This window comes from Schistocerca gregaria, chromosome 5, assembly GCF_023897955.1.
Source record: "Schistocerca gregaria isolate iqSchGreg1 chromosome 5, iqSchGreg1.2, whole genome shotgun sequence".
Taxonomy (NCBI): Eukaryota; Metazoa; Arthropoda; class Insecta; order Orthoptera; family Acrididae; genus Schistocerca; species Schistocerca gregaria.
The window spans coordinates 521,946,657-521,959,830 of NC_064924.1; the positions used below are offsets into that span (position 1 = coordinate 521,946,657).

General features: G+C 44.7%; 1 protein-coding gene across 1 annotated transcript in view; it reads left to right on the forward strand.

Moving 5' to 3' along the window:
- LOC126272331 (5-hydroxytryptamine receptor 3A-like) overlaps positions 1-12,711 on the forward strand; it is a 116,688-nt gene extending 103,977 nt beyond the window's left edge. Inside the window, exons 8-9 of the mRNA XM_049975112.1 lie at positions 3,390-3,556; positions 12,442-12,711. Coding sequence (XP_049831069.1) covers positions 3,390-3,556; positions 12,442-12,573 — 299 coding nt within the window. The 3' untranslated portion in view covers positions 12,574-12,711. The remainder of the gene's footprint in view (positions 1-3,389; positions 3,557-12,441) is intronic.
- The last annotated feature ends 463 nt before the right edge of the window (positions 12,712-13,174 follow it).

Sequence of the window (13,174 nt, forward strand, 5' to 3'; positions counted from 1 at the left end):
CTAAAAAATTTGGAAAATGGAACATATGAAAAGGTTAATATTTTCGTGTTACCAAATATCATGTTAGATAGGAGTGTTTCGAAAACTGATTAGTCTTTCGAGGAGTAAAGAGTACGCCGTTAATCGATGAAAATTGACAATTTGCATCTGTGCATCTGTAATGGAAAGTATGTGTGATAAGTAGAGTTTTTAGGTGGTTGCTCTTGACCAGTTTCAACTCAAAACAATAAACAATGCTTTTTAGATGTGCTGTTTCAGTGTAGACATCCATTCACCAACCACTGTAAGTTCACACGTGGGCACATCCTTCTATTGCGAATCGACTTTCGCAAACACTTTTTGATTTAAATGATAACGTCCCTCATATATTTTCAATACGTGATGCTCCACATATATCAAATATTTAAAGGCAATGTTGAAAACATAGACAGCTGTGAAGATGAATAATTACTTGTTTCATTGTTTATGCAGACGGATTTAATGAAGCGGCTGTGGCTGAGGATGACAGCAACTGATAGCAAAATAAAGGGGCACACCTTAGTAACCATCGGTATTTTCAACATAAGCACTCCGTCTTCTGGCCACGAGTGGCCTACCGGTACCATCCGACCACCCTGTCATCCTCAGTGGAGAATGCGCACAGGAGGCGCGTGGGGTCAGCACACCGCTCTCCCGGTTGTTATGATGGTATTCTTGACCGAAGCCGCTACTATTCCGTCGAGTAGCTCCCCAATTGGCATCACGAGGCTGAGTGCGCCTCGAAAAATGGCAACAGCACATGGCGGCCTGGATGTTCACCCATCCAAGCGCCGACCACGACAGAGAGCGCTTAACTTCGGTGATCTCACGGAAACCGGTGAATCAACTGCAGCAAAGCCGTATCTTCAACATAGCTTCCTTCAATGACCTAATACATTATATCGTCAGACAATCGTAGTTCTTTCTTTAAGACCTGAGAATCATCTGTATTATCTGTTTCTACGACTAAGCAATGTTAGAAAGAATCACCAAGTGGAGCACATTTACTGTGTTTCTCCATTGAGTTAATCGAGTTATAATAGTTAACATTCCCTTCGTATTAACTCGGGTACGTTTTAACGAAGTGCAAAGAGCTTATGCGTAACACTGTTAAGGAAGGAAAACTACAGCGTTCGAGAGACACTAATGTGAAAAAGGTAAGGCACGTCAGGGCGTTCGAGTGCGGCGCAGACCCCACGAAGCCACGGACCCTAGTTGTCAACAAGGCACTGTGCACGCTGACGGTGGACCCATAATGGTCTGGGATGTATCTGGACTGGGTCCTCCGGTCCTACGGAGGACTGGAAGTGGTAATGTTCGGCTACTTGGATACTATTTGCAGTAAACGGCGATGGAATTTTTATTGATGACAATGCGCTATTTCGCCGGGCCACATTGTTCGCGATTGGTTTGAAGAATATTCTGGACTGTTCGAGCGGACAATTAGGCCACCCACATCGCCCGACAGAAATACCATCGAATGTTTATGGTACATAACCGAGACGTTGGGTAGTACATGAAATCCTACACCGGCAACACTTCTACATCTACATGATTACTCTGCAATTCACATTTAAGTGCTTGGCAGAGGGTTCATCGAACCACAATCATACTATCTCCCTGCCATTCCACTCCCGAACAGCGCGCGGGAAAAACGAACACCTATACCTTTCTTTTCGAGCTCTGATTTCTCTTATTTTATTTTGATGATCATTCCTTCCTATGTAAGTTGGGATCAACTAAATATTTTCGCATTCGGAAGAGAAAGTTGGTGACTGAAATTTCGTAAATAGATCTCGCCGCGACGAAAAACGTCTTTGCTTTAACGACTTCCATCCCAACTCGCGTATCATATTTGCCACACTCTCTCCACTATTATGTGATAATACAAAACGAGCTGCCCTTTTTTGCATCCTTTCGATGTCCTCCGTCAATCCCGACTGGTAAGGATCGCACACCATGCAGCAATATTCTAACAGAGGACGAACGAGTGTAGTGTAAGCTGTCTCTTTAGTGGACTTGTTGCATCTTCTAAGTGTCCTGCCAATGAAACGCAACCTTTCGCTCGCCTTCCCCACAATATTGTTTATGTGGTCTTTCCAACCGATGTTGTTCGTAATTTTTACACCCAGGTACTTAGTTGAATTGTCAGCCTTGAGAATTGTACTGTTTATCGAGTAATCGAATTCCAACGGATTTCTTTTGGAACTCATGTGGATCACCTCACACTTTTCGTTATTTAGCGTCAACTGCCACCTGACACACCATACAGCAATCTTTTCTAAATCGTTTTGCAACTGATACTGGTCTTCGGATGACCTTACTAGACGGTAAATTACAACATCAACTGCGAACAACCTAAGAAAACTGCTCAAATTGTCACCCAGGTCATTGATATAGATCAGGAACAGCAGAGGTCCCAGGACGCTTCCCTGGGGAACACCTGATATCACTTCAGTTTTACTCGATGATTTGCCGTCTATTACTACGAACTGCGACCTTCCTGACAGGAAATCACTAATCCAGTCGCACAACTGAGACGATACCCCATAGGCCTGCAGCTTGATTAGAAGTCGCTTGTGAGGAACGGTGTCAAAAGCTTTCCGGAAATCTAGAAATACGGAATCAACTTGAGATCCCCTGTCGATAGCGGCCGTTACTTCGTGCGAATAAAGAGATAGTTGCGTTGCACAAGAACGATGTTTTCTGAAACCATGCTGATTGCTTATCAATAGATCGTTCCCTTCGAGGTGATTCATAATGTTGGAATACAGTATATGCTCCAAAACCCTACTGCAAACCGGCGCCAATGATATAGGTTTGTAGTTCGATGGATTACTCCTACTACCCTTCTTAAACACTGGTGCGACCTGCGCAATTTTGCAATCTGCAGGTACAGATCTATCGGTGAGCGAGCGGTTGTATATGATTGCTAAGTAGGGAGCTATTGTATCAGCGTAATCTGAAAGGAACCTAATCGGTATACAATCTGGACCTGAAGACTTTCCCGTATCAAGCGATTTGAGTTGCTTCGCAACCCCTAAGGTATCTACTTCTAAGAAACTCATGCTAGCAGCTGTTCGTGTTTCAAATTCTAGAATATTCCATTCGTCTTCCCTGGTGAAGGATTCCCGCAAGTATGGACCACTGTAGAGGCAGCATGACTCACTATTTGTGCAGGGAACTTCCCAAGACTTTTTGAGTCCATGCCGCGTCGAGTTGGTGCATTACACCGGGCAAAATAGGTCGGATACGATATTAGGAGGTATTCTATGACTTTTGTCACCTGAGTGTATAGTACCCTAGGAAACGTATAGTGATTGGTGTGTTTGGTCAGTAGGTGTATATAGTGTTTGTGTTGACTGTGGCAGTGCTGCTGTACCGGGACTCGCTGGTGATGGCCTGCGTGGCGCTGGTGCTGGCCGTGGTGATGCGCGCCCTCATCCAGTCGGAGGTGGAGGCTCCCAGCTGCGTGGCGGCGCTGCTCGACCAGGTGCCCACCTGGCCCTATGGACTTTCTCTGATGGCGCAGCCTCGGGTACGTGCAGGCCGCTACATGTGAAAGTGAAGGAAATGATTATTAACCACGCGAAAGATCCCAAGGCAATGGTGTGGACGTCACGGAATTTTACTTCTAGGTCACACCCCCTCTCTGCAGTTCGCCGGTGATAAGCACTGTAATTCGCCTGCCTGATAGGTTTGTTGCCATAAACACTCTGTTAAAAGTGACTTAGGTACAGAAACCAGATGGCAGTTATAGGAGTCGAGGGACATGAAAGGGAAGCAGTGGTTGGGAAGGGTGTGAGACAGGGTTGTAGCCTCTCCCCGATGATATTCAATCTGTATATTTAGCAAGCAGCTAAAGGAAACAAAAGAAAAATACGCAGTATGAATTAAAATCCATGGAGAAGAAATAAAAACTTTGAGGTTCACCGATGACATTGTTATTCTGTCAGAGACAGCAAAGGAGTTGGAAGAGCAGTTGAACGGAATGAACAGTATCTTTAAAGGAGGAACATCAACAAAAGCAAAACGAGGATAATGGAATGTAGTCGAATTAAGTCCGGTGATGCTGAGGGAATTAGATTAGGAAATGAGACACTTAAAGTAGTAAAGGAGTTTTGCTATTTGGGGAGCAAAATAACTGATGATGGTCGAAGTAGAGAGGATATAAAATGTAGACTGGCAATGGCAAGGAAAGCGTTTCAGAAGAAGAGAAATTTGTTAACACTGAGTACAGATTTAAGTGTCAGGAAGTCGTTTCTGAAAGTACTTGTATGAAATGTAGCCATGTATGGAAGTGAAACATGGACGACAAACAGTTTGGACAAGGAGAGAACAGAAGCTTTCGAAATGTGGTGCTACAGAAGAATGCTGAAGATTAAATGGGTAGATCACATAACTAATGAGGAGGTATCGAATATAATTGGGGAGATGAGGAGTTTGTGGAGCAACTTGATAAGAAGAAGGGATCGGTTGGTAGGACATGTTCTGAGGCTTCAAGGGATCACCAATTTAGTATTGGAGGGCTGCGTGGAGGGTAAAAATCGTAGAGGGAGACCAAGAAATGAATAAACTAATCAGATTCAGAAGGATGTAGTTTGCAGTAGGTACTGGGAGATGAAGAAGTTTGCACAGGACAGAGTAGCACGGAGAGATGCATCAAACTAGTCTCAGGACTGAAGACCACAACAACAGCAACAACAGGTCAGGGCCAGCTGAATGTTCCTTGTTTCCGTGCGATATCGTGCGTTGATGTGCGGTTTCAGTCTTTCGTGGAACAGTGTATTGGTGTTTGTTTGTTAGTGAGAGAAGTGCATGAGCAAGGCTGCACATGTAGTTCTACTCTGGAAGGTGTGCTTAAAGGCCCAAAAGACGTTTGAAAACAATCTAAAATTGTCGTATCGAACGTATTTTAGACACTTTTCACTGATCTGGCCAACAGTGAAAAAGGGAGGAATAGCACAAATTTTGCGCAATTTCATAAAATGACAACAAAATTTTGTGGCATTTCCGAATCGACTATACAGGGTGGTCCAGTGATAGTAATCGGGCCAAATATCTCACAAAATAAGCATCAAACGAAAAAGCTACAAAGAACGAAACTGGTCTGGCTTGAAGGGGGAAACCAGATGGCGCTTCCATAGGTCAAACAGGTATCAACTGCTTTTAAAAAAAATGGGAACCCCCATTTTTATTACATATTCGTGTGGTACATAAAGAAATATGACTGTTTTAGTTGGACCGCTTTTTCCCTTCGTGATGGATAGCGCTGTAATAGTCACAAACGTATAAGTTCGTTGTATCACACAACATTCCACCGGTGCGGACGGTATTTGCTTCGTCATACATTACCCGTGTTAAAATAGACGGTTTACCAATTGCGGAGAAGGTCGATATCGTGCTGATGAATAGTTACTGTGATCGAAATGCGCAACGGGCGTGTCCTATGTATGCTGGTCGGTAGCCTGGACGACATCATCCAAGTGTCGGGACAGTTCGCCAGATAGTTACGTTATTTAAGGAAACAGGGAGTGTTCAGCTACATGTGAAACGTCAACCACGACCTGCAACAAATGATGATGCCCAAGTAGGTGTTTTAGCTGCTGTCGCGGCTAATACGCACATCAGTAGCACACAAATTGCGCGAGAATCGGGAATCCCAAAAACGTCGGTGTTGAGAATGCTACATCAACATCGATTGCACCCGTACCATATTTCTATGCACCAGGAATTGCATGGCGACGACTCTGAACGTCGTGTACAGTTCTACCACTGAGCACAAGAGAAATTACGGGACGATAACAGATTTTATGGATGCGTTCTATTTAGCGACGAAGCGTCATTCACTAACAGCGGTAACGTAAATCGGCATAATATGCACTATAGGGCAACGGCGAATCCACTATGGCTGCGACAAGTGGAAAATCAGTGGCCTTGGTGGTTAATGTATGGTGCGGCATTATGGGAGGAAGGATAATTCGTCCCCATTTTATCGATGGCAGTTTAAATGGTGCAATGTATGCTGATTTCCTACGTAATGTTCTACCGATGTTACTACAAGATGTTTCACTGCGTGACAGAATGGCGATGTACTTCCAACATGATGGATATCCGGCACGTAGCTCGCGTGTGGTTGAAGCGGTATTGAATTGCATGTTTCATGACAGGTGGATTGGTCGTCGAAGCACCGTATCATGGCCCGCACGTTCACCGGATCTGACGCCCCGGATTTCTTTCTGTGGGAAAAGTTGAAGGACATTTGCTAACGTGATCCACCGACAACGCCTGACAACATGCGTCAGCGCATTGTCAATTCATGTGCCAACATTATGAAGGCGAACTACTCGCTGTTGAGAGGAATGTCGTTACACGTATTGCCAAATGCATTGAGGTTGACGGACATCATTTTGAGCATTTATTGCATTAATGTAGTATTTACAGGTAATCATGCGTTCTCAGGAATGATAAGTTCACAAACGTACATGTATCACATTGGAAAAACCAAAATAAAATGTTCAAACGTACCTACGTTCTGTATTTTAATTTAAAAAAGCTACCTGTTACGAACTGTTCGTTAAAAATTGTGAGCCATATGTTTGTGACTATTACAGCGCCATCTATCACAAAGCGAAAAAAGTGGTCCAACTAAAACATTCATATTCCTTTACGTACAACACGAATGTAATAAAAATGGGGGTTTCTATTTAAAAGAATCGCAGTTGATATCTGTTCGTCCTATGGCAGCGCCATCTAGCGGGCCAACCATAGCGCCATCTGGTTTCCCCCTTCAGCTAAGAAGTTTCGTTCTTTGTAGTTTTTTTCGTTTGACACTTATTTCGTGAGATATTTGTCCCAGACACGATCAATGGACCACCCTGTAATCCGTATGAACGGTGTAGTAACATCGGCAGAATCTCTACATGCGAGCATTCATCAAGAAAGGAGTATAAATGAAAATGGAAATTACGCAATTTCACGATTTTTACAAAAAGTTTGTGTACAGAACTGCACATCTATACTGCGACAGAGGAGAGTACCGGACGGCTATAAAATTACATAGTGATCTCCGTGATAAAATTTAAGTTTTCTGGCTCAGAGACATCTGTCCTTTGACTTCCCCGCTCACCTGTTTTTTAATTCAGAAAGTATAATGGTGAAGAAAATTTTTTTGTGGTCTGCAGAGACATCTTTGCATCAAGAACGACGTTTAGTGTAAAATGCTGTTACTGCTTGCTGAGTGCAACAGTCTTTTAGTATATTTCGATAAAACTTGGCTTTTACAAAAGCACAGGCAAAAATCTATCTTGCTCGACGCCAGCGGAAATATTGGCCTGAAAGTAGCTACATTTACTTTTGTACAGAGCACATCGACGATTTGGACGATGGGTGCAGTGACGAAGGGTCAGTATGAGCAGCAAATAAATTTTTGAGAGATAGGGGATATTTTCGGTCCTATCAATGCGTGCTGTAGGAAATAAAATCCTGGTGGCAGCACACTAGTATATGCGCGCTGTCGCGTTCGGTTTCTGCCATAAATAAAATGCATTCATATGTTACACGGTAATTATAATGGCTCAGATTTTACCAAAATTAATTCCATAGTATTCTTAACAACTTTGTTGCTGGAAATCGTCCAAGAGAACGCAAATGCATCACTGACAATTTTCGTTACCATGCTGAACAGTTTACACTTCTTACAGTATTTTATTTTTCATCTCGGACACCATTTAGTTTTCCTTATAAAATATGTATCACATGCATCTATAAACTTTGAGAATGTTCATATACTATTTTCAGTTCAAATATGTCACTGGTTCTCTTTCTTCCAAAGGTTAAGTAAAGGAATTTTTTTCAAAAGTTATTGTAACGTTAATTTCTATTTATTTCGTAGCACCTGGCAAGAATTTTATTTTGGAAAGTTCTCCACTATATTCAAGACCAAAAACAGAGATGTCTGATGTTTTTACGAAATTGTTGCTAACATCTGAAATTACCAGTAATGGCATTGATTCAAAACGGTGAGATGATCTTGTGGTGACTATTTCCGTGACGGTCGCTATGGTAACATGTTCTTCGTTTCTGATTCCATTCACGGACGGCATGTGGGAAAGATGCCGGTACCCGTCTGTATGGACCTGAATTTAGCGTCAAGATTATTAAGCGAAATGGAAGAGGAACCTTTCTTGAATCGCTTAAAAATCTGAGCTGTCTGACTTTTCTAAGTAATGTTCTTCGCGAGGGTGAGTCAAATGAAAACCTTAAATATTTTTTTAAATATTATTTATTGTGCAGAAGTGGTACAAAGCTGTATCACTTTTCAACATAATCTCCCCCACGCTCAATGCAATTCTTCCAGAGCTTACAAAGTGCATAAATTCCTTTAGAAAAAAATTCTTTTGGTAGTCCGCAAAACCACTCATGCACTGCGTCCCAAAAGAGAGCATAACCTTCCCTGCTGATGGTTCTGTTCGAAACTTCTTTGGTTTTGGTGATGGCGAATGGCACCATTCCTTGCTCGCTCTCTTCGTTTCCGGTTGGTGGAAGTGAACCCAGGTTTCGTCCCCAGTAACGATTCTTGCAAATAAGCCATCACCTTCTCGTTCAAAGCGACGAGGAAGTTCTTCATAAGCATCAACACGTAGTTCTCTCATTTCAGGAGTCAGCTGCCGTAGCACCCATCTTGCAGACACTTTGTGAAACTGGAGAACATCATGCACAATGTGGTTTGCTGACCCATGACTAAACTGTAAACATGCTGCAATGTCATGGCTTCAACTGCTGCAGTGTTCTGTGGAGTCACAACTCGTTGTGCCTGACCTGGATGAGGAGCATCTTCCATTGAAGTCACAAAATTTGCGAACTTCCTACCCCATTCGTAGACTTGCTGCTGTGACAAACATGCATCATCGTACTGAACTTTCATTCGTCGATGAATTTCAATAGATTTCACACCTTCACTACGCAATAACCGAATAACAGAACGCTATTCTTCCCTGGTGCAAGACGCAATTTTTTATCCTTTATTGTAATTTCATTCCCCTGCTCCATATGGGCAGGGGAGGGCTGTCAGCGGCACATTACGCCGCTCTTCAGACGAGTGGCATGACAACTAAGACAAGAATAAAATGTTGCATGTATAAGGCGATAAAAAGGGAACAAAAAACAGAGTAAGGGGAGATAATGGAGCTAAAAATACTCTGTCATGGAGACTTTCATGGGGGAACAATTAAAAATGTCATCATTAACTTAAAAAAACACAGTTGGCGATTCTTAAAACACAAAGAAGACACTGAATGCACATGCACACGTTAAAAGTCGACCACAGTATTAAAAACACTCTAGAACAACACACTTAAAACCCACTTGCAGCACACACAATGAAGAATAAAACTGCCAGGTGGGATCTGCCGAGTAATAGGCTGGAGGGGATGGAAAAGGAGGGGAGAGCAAGGGACAGCAGGGGAAGCGGCGGGATGAAGAGACTAGGGTCATCAGTAGGTACACTAAGAGGCAGGAGACTGGTGGGGCAGGAGATGAAGGGGGAAGACAAGGCAGGCGGGATTGCAGAGACACTGAAAGGGAGCACAAGGGAGGGATGAGAAGTAGGAGGGGGAAGCCGCTCAGGAGAAGGGAGGGGGAGGGGAGGGAGCCCTGAGGATGCAGGAAGAGGGGGTTACAGTTGGTAGGAAAGGTAGATGTCAGGACCAAGCTCATCATCCAGGAAGGGTAGACTGTGGAAGTTGTGTTGGGAAAGGAGGCGGAGGATGTGGAGATGGAGAGAGGGTGGGACAGAGTGGTAAAGGCACGGCAATGGGTTTTGGGTGGAGAGGAAGGGAGACACCAGAGGGTGAGGGGGATCAATTCGGCGGACAATATATAGTGTGCAGATGTGTTCAAGGTAAAGGAGAAGGTGGGGGAAGGGGATGAGGTCATAGAGGATGTGCGTGGGGGGCGGAAGGAGGATGCAGAAGTCGGGCTGGAGTGCATGGCGTTCGAGGATTTGGAGGGCTTTATAGAACTGGGGAAAGGCGGAAACCCAAGCTACCCTGGCATAATGGGAGGGAGCAAGGATTTGTAGGTGTGGAAGGATGCAGACCCCACGTCCAGCCAGACAGGAGTTTTAGGAGGCAGAGTCTGTTGTGAGCTTTGTTTTGGATGGTAAGGAGATGGGGAGTCCAGGTGAGGTGGCGGTCAAGGGTGAGGCCAAGGTATTTGAGGGTAGGAGTGAGGTGGATAGGATGGCTATAAATGGTGAGGTAGAAATCATGGAAGGAGCAGGTGGTGTAGCCTATGGTGATCGCCTGGGTCTTGGACAGGTTGATATAGAGGAACCACTGGTTGCACCAAGCGATGAATTGGTCAATGTGGGTTTGGAGAATACGTTGGGACCGTTAAAGGGTAGGATAAAGGGCTAGGAAGGCGGTGTCATCAGCAAACTGGAGAGGATGAACAAGCGGGGGAGGTTTGGGCATATCAGCAGTGTACAGGAGAGAGAGGAGAGGGGAAAGGACAGAGCCTTGGGGCACAATAGCAGAGGGATAGAAAGTACGGGAGTTGGAATTGTGGATAGTCACATAGAAGGGACGATGGGAGAGGAAAGAAAGACATCTTCAATCAAATTTGTCCAACTTTTCAGCTTTTTTCTGCAAGTCATCACACAGAACAAGTGCGTCATAAAAGAGTTGTGCGCCAACCACGAGTAGCAGCTATAAGGTGAGTGTTTAACATCTAGACAGACAACATACTTGAAGAGAACATGGAAAGTATTATTGAGTGACTTGAAGAAATTTTACCCTCTCTGATTGTGCAGATGGTAAAATTAGACGAAAAATTAGCTGCCTCATCTCCAATACGAAAGGGTCATGCCACATGTGGATACACGCTTCAGGAAGCTACAAAGTCGGAATCTTGAAGCAATTTGTTCCTAACAATAACTGTTTTACAGCAGATGCTATTTCACACTTTCCAGTTTATCTGAATCCAAAAATTTGTGAACAACCCAAGTATATACTCACGAGCTACCACTGGTTATTACAGTGCCCTCCATATGGGAGTCTGCTCGATGGTCAAACGTCGATATGTTTGTATAATTCTCCTGCATGACTTTCTTAAATACGAAATTAAAAATTTTTTGCTTGCGCGGATATGGAAGGCAAGGCAGAGTGCATGGCTTTTGAGGATTTGGGGGGCCTTGTAAAAGCTGGGGGGGGGGGGGGGAGGGGTTGCGGATATCCAGGCAACGCTGGCATAACAGAGGATAGGACAGATGAGGGATTTGTAGATGTGGAGGATGGTGGAAGAATGCAGTCCCCATGTCCAGCCAGACAGGAGTGTTAGGAGGTGGCTTTCTGCTGGATGGTCAGAAGGTGAGGGGTCCAGGTGAGGTGACGGTCGAGGGTGAGCCAAAGGTATCGCAGGGTGGGGGTGAGCTGGATAGAATGACCATAAAGGGTGAGGTAGAAATCATGGAGACAGAAGAAGTGGGTGGTGCGGCCTATGATGATTGCCTGGGTTTTGGAGGGGTTGAGACGAAGGAAACACTGCTTACACCAAGTGGTGAACTGGTCAAGGTGGGTTTGGAGGATGTGTTGGGACTGTTGAAGGGTAGGATAGAGAGCCAGGAAGGTGGTGTCATCAGCATACAGGAGAAGGTGGACAGTGGGGGGTGGCTTGGGCATATCAGCTGTATACAGGAAATAAAGGAGAGGGGAGAGGACAGAGCCCTGGGGAACACCAGCAGTGGGATAAAAGATACGGGAGTTATTGTTGTGGAGGGTGACATAGGAAGGATGGCGTGAGAGGAAGAAAGCGACCAGACGGACAAAATTGATCGGCAGGGCGTAGGTTTGGAGTTTAAAGAGGAGACCAGGATGCCATACACGGTCAGAGGCATTTTGGAGGTCGAGGGAAACAAAGATGGCGGAGCGACGGAAGTTAAGCTGGAGGGAGAGAAGGTGAAGGAGGTTAAGGAGTTGGAAGGAGGTTGGGAAGCCACACTGGGTAAGGGGGAGGAGGTGGTGTTGATTAAAGTGCTGATGGATACGGCGGGAGAGGATGGATTCGAAGACCTTACTGAAGATGGATATGAGGCAGATGGGACGATAGGAAGAGGCGACGGAAGGGGGTTTGTTGGGTTTGAGGAATAAGAGGACGCGGGAAGTCTTCCACAGGTCATATCTCCGCCAATGCACTGTCCTTTCATACCTTGCGAACGTGACACTACCATCATCTGTGTTTGAGGTATCGCTATCCCTTGACTTTCGTCACCTCAGTATATGCTCCAGTGCTTTGCTGAACCAGTCGAAAGTCGTTACAGCACCACGATTTCAGTAGTGGGACTGTGACTTTTTAGTGATGACTACCCTTATGTGTCAGCAGTAATGAACAATCTTAAGATAATGAGACCCCCTCTGCCGGCAGGAGGAGAGCAGCGGGCGGCGGCAGTCGCGCGGCTCGGCCGTGTGGCGGCAGTTGTCGTCGCTGGTGGACCGCTGCTGCTTCTGCGCCTACTGCTTCACCTGCCTCGCGCTGCTGGTCGCTCTGGTGCCCTAGCGGACTCCGGGCGCGGCCGGCGTCTCTCCACCTGTCGCCTCTCCGCTCCAGCAGTGAACACGGCCCTCCTTCACTGCGGCAATAACCACTGCTGTGTATCTGCTGTTACTAAAACCACAATAAAAAATACAAAATGCATATATCGCCTATTCATTCAGCTTCATAGGGACGGCTGAGAAACACAGTGGTGTAAGTCAGACTAGTCAGACTAGCTATTTAATCAATAATGAAGGTTTTACGTTTGACACTATTGAACAGTAAGTGAACCATGGAGAGTAACTTGATTGGAAGTTTTTTAATGCTAAATTTACCTTTTAAATTAAACAAGAACACTGTATTGTAATCGTCGTGTTTTGTATGTATTTGCTTTTCGGGAAATACTGAGCTACACCTCTGGTCCAGTAAAAAGTTAGTAAGGTTTCGTATTAAAATAAAGACAATTTTCAAAATGTATTTACGTTTAATTTCCTTTTTTTTTAATCAGCGTTCTGACTGGTTTGTTGCAGCCTGCCACGAATTCCTCTCCTCTGCCAACCTTTTCATCTCAGAAAACCACTTGCAACCCAAGTCCTCAATTATTTGCTGGATGTATCCCATTCTC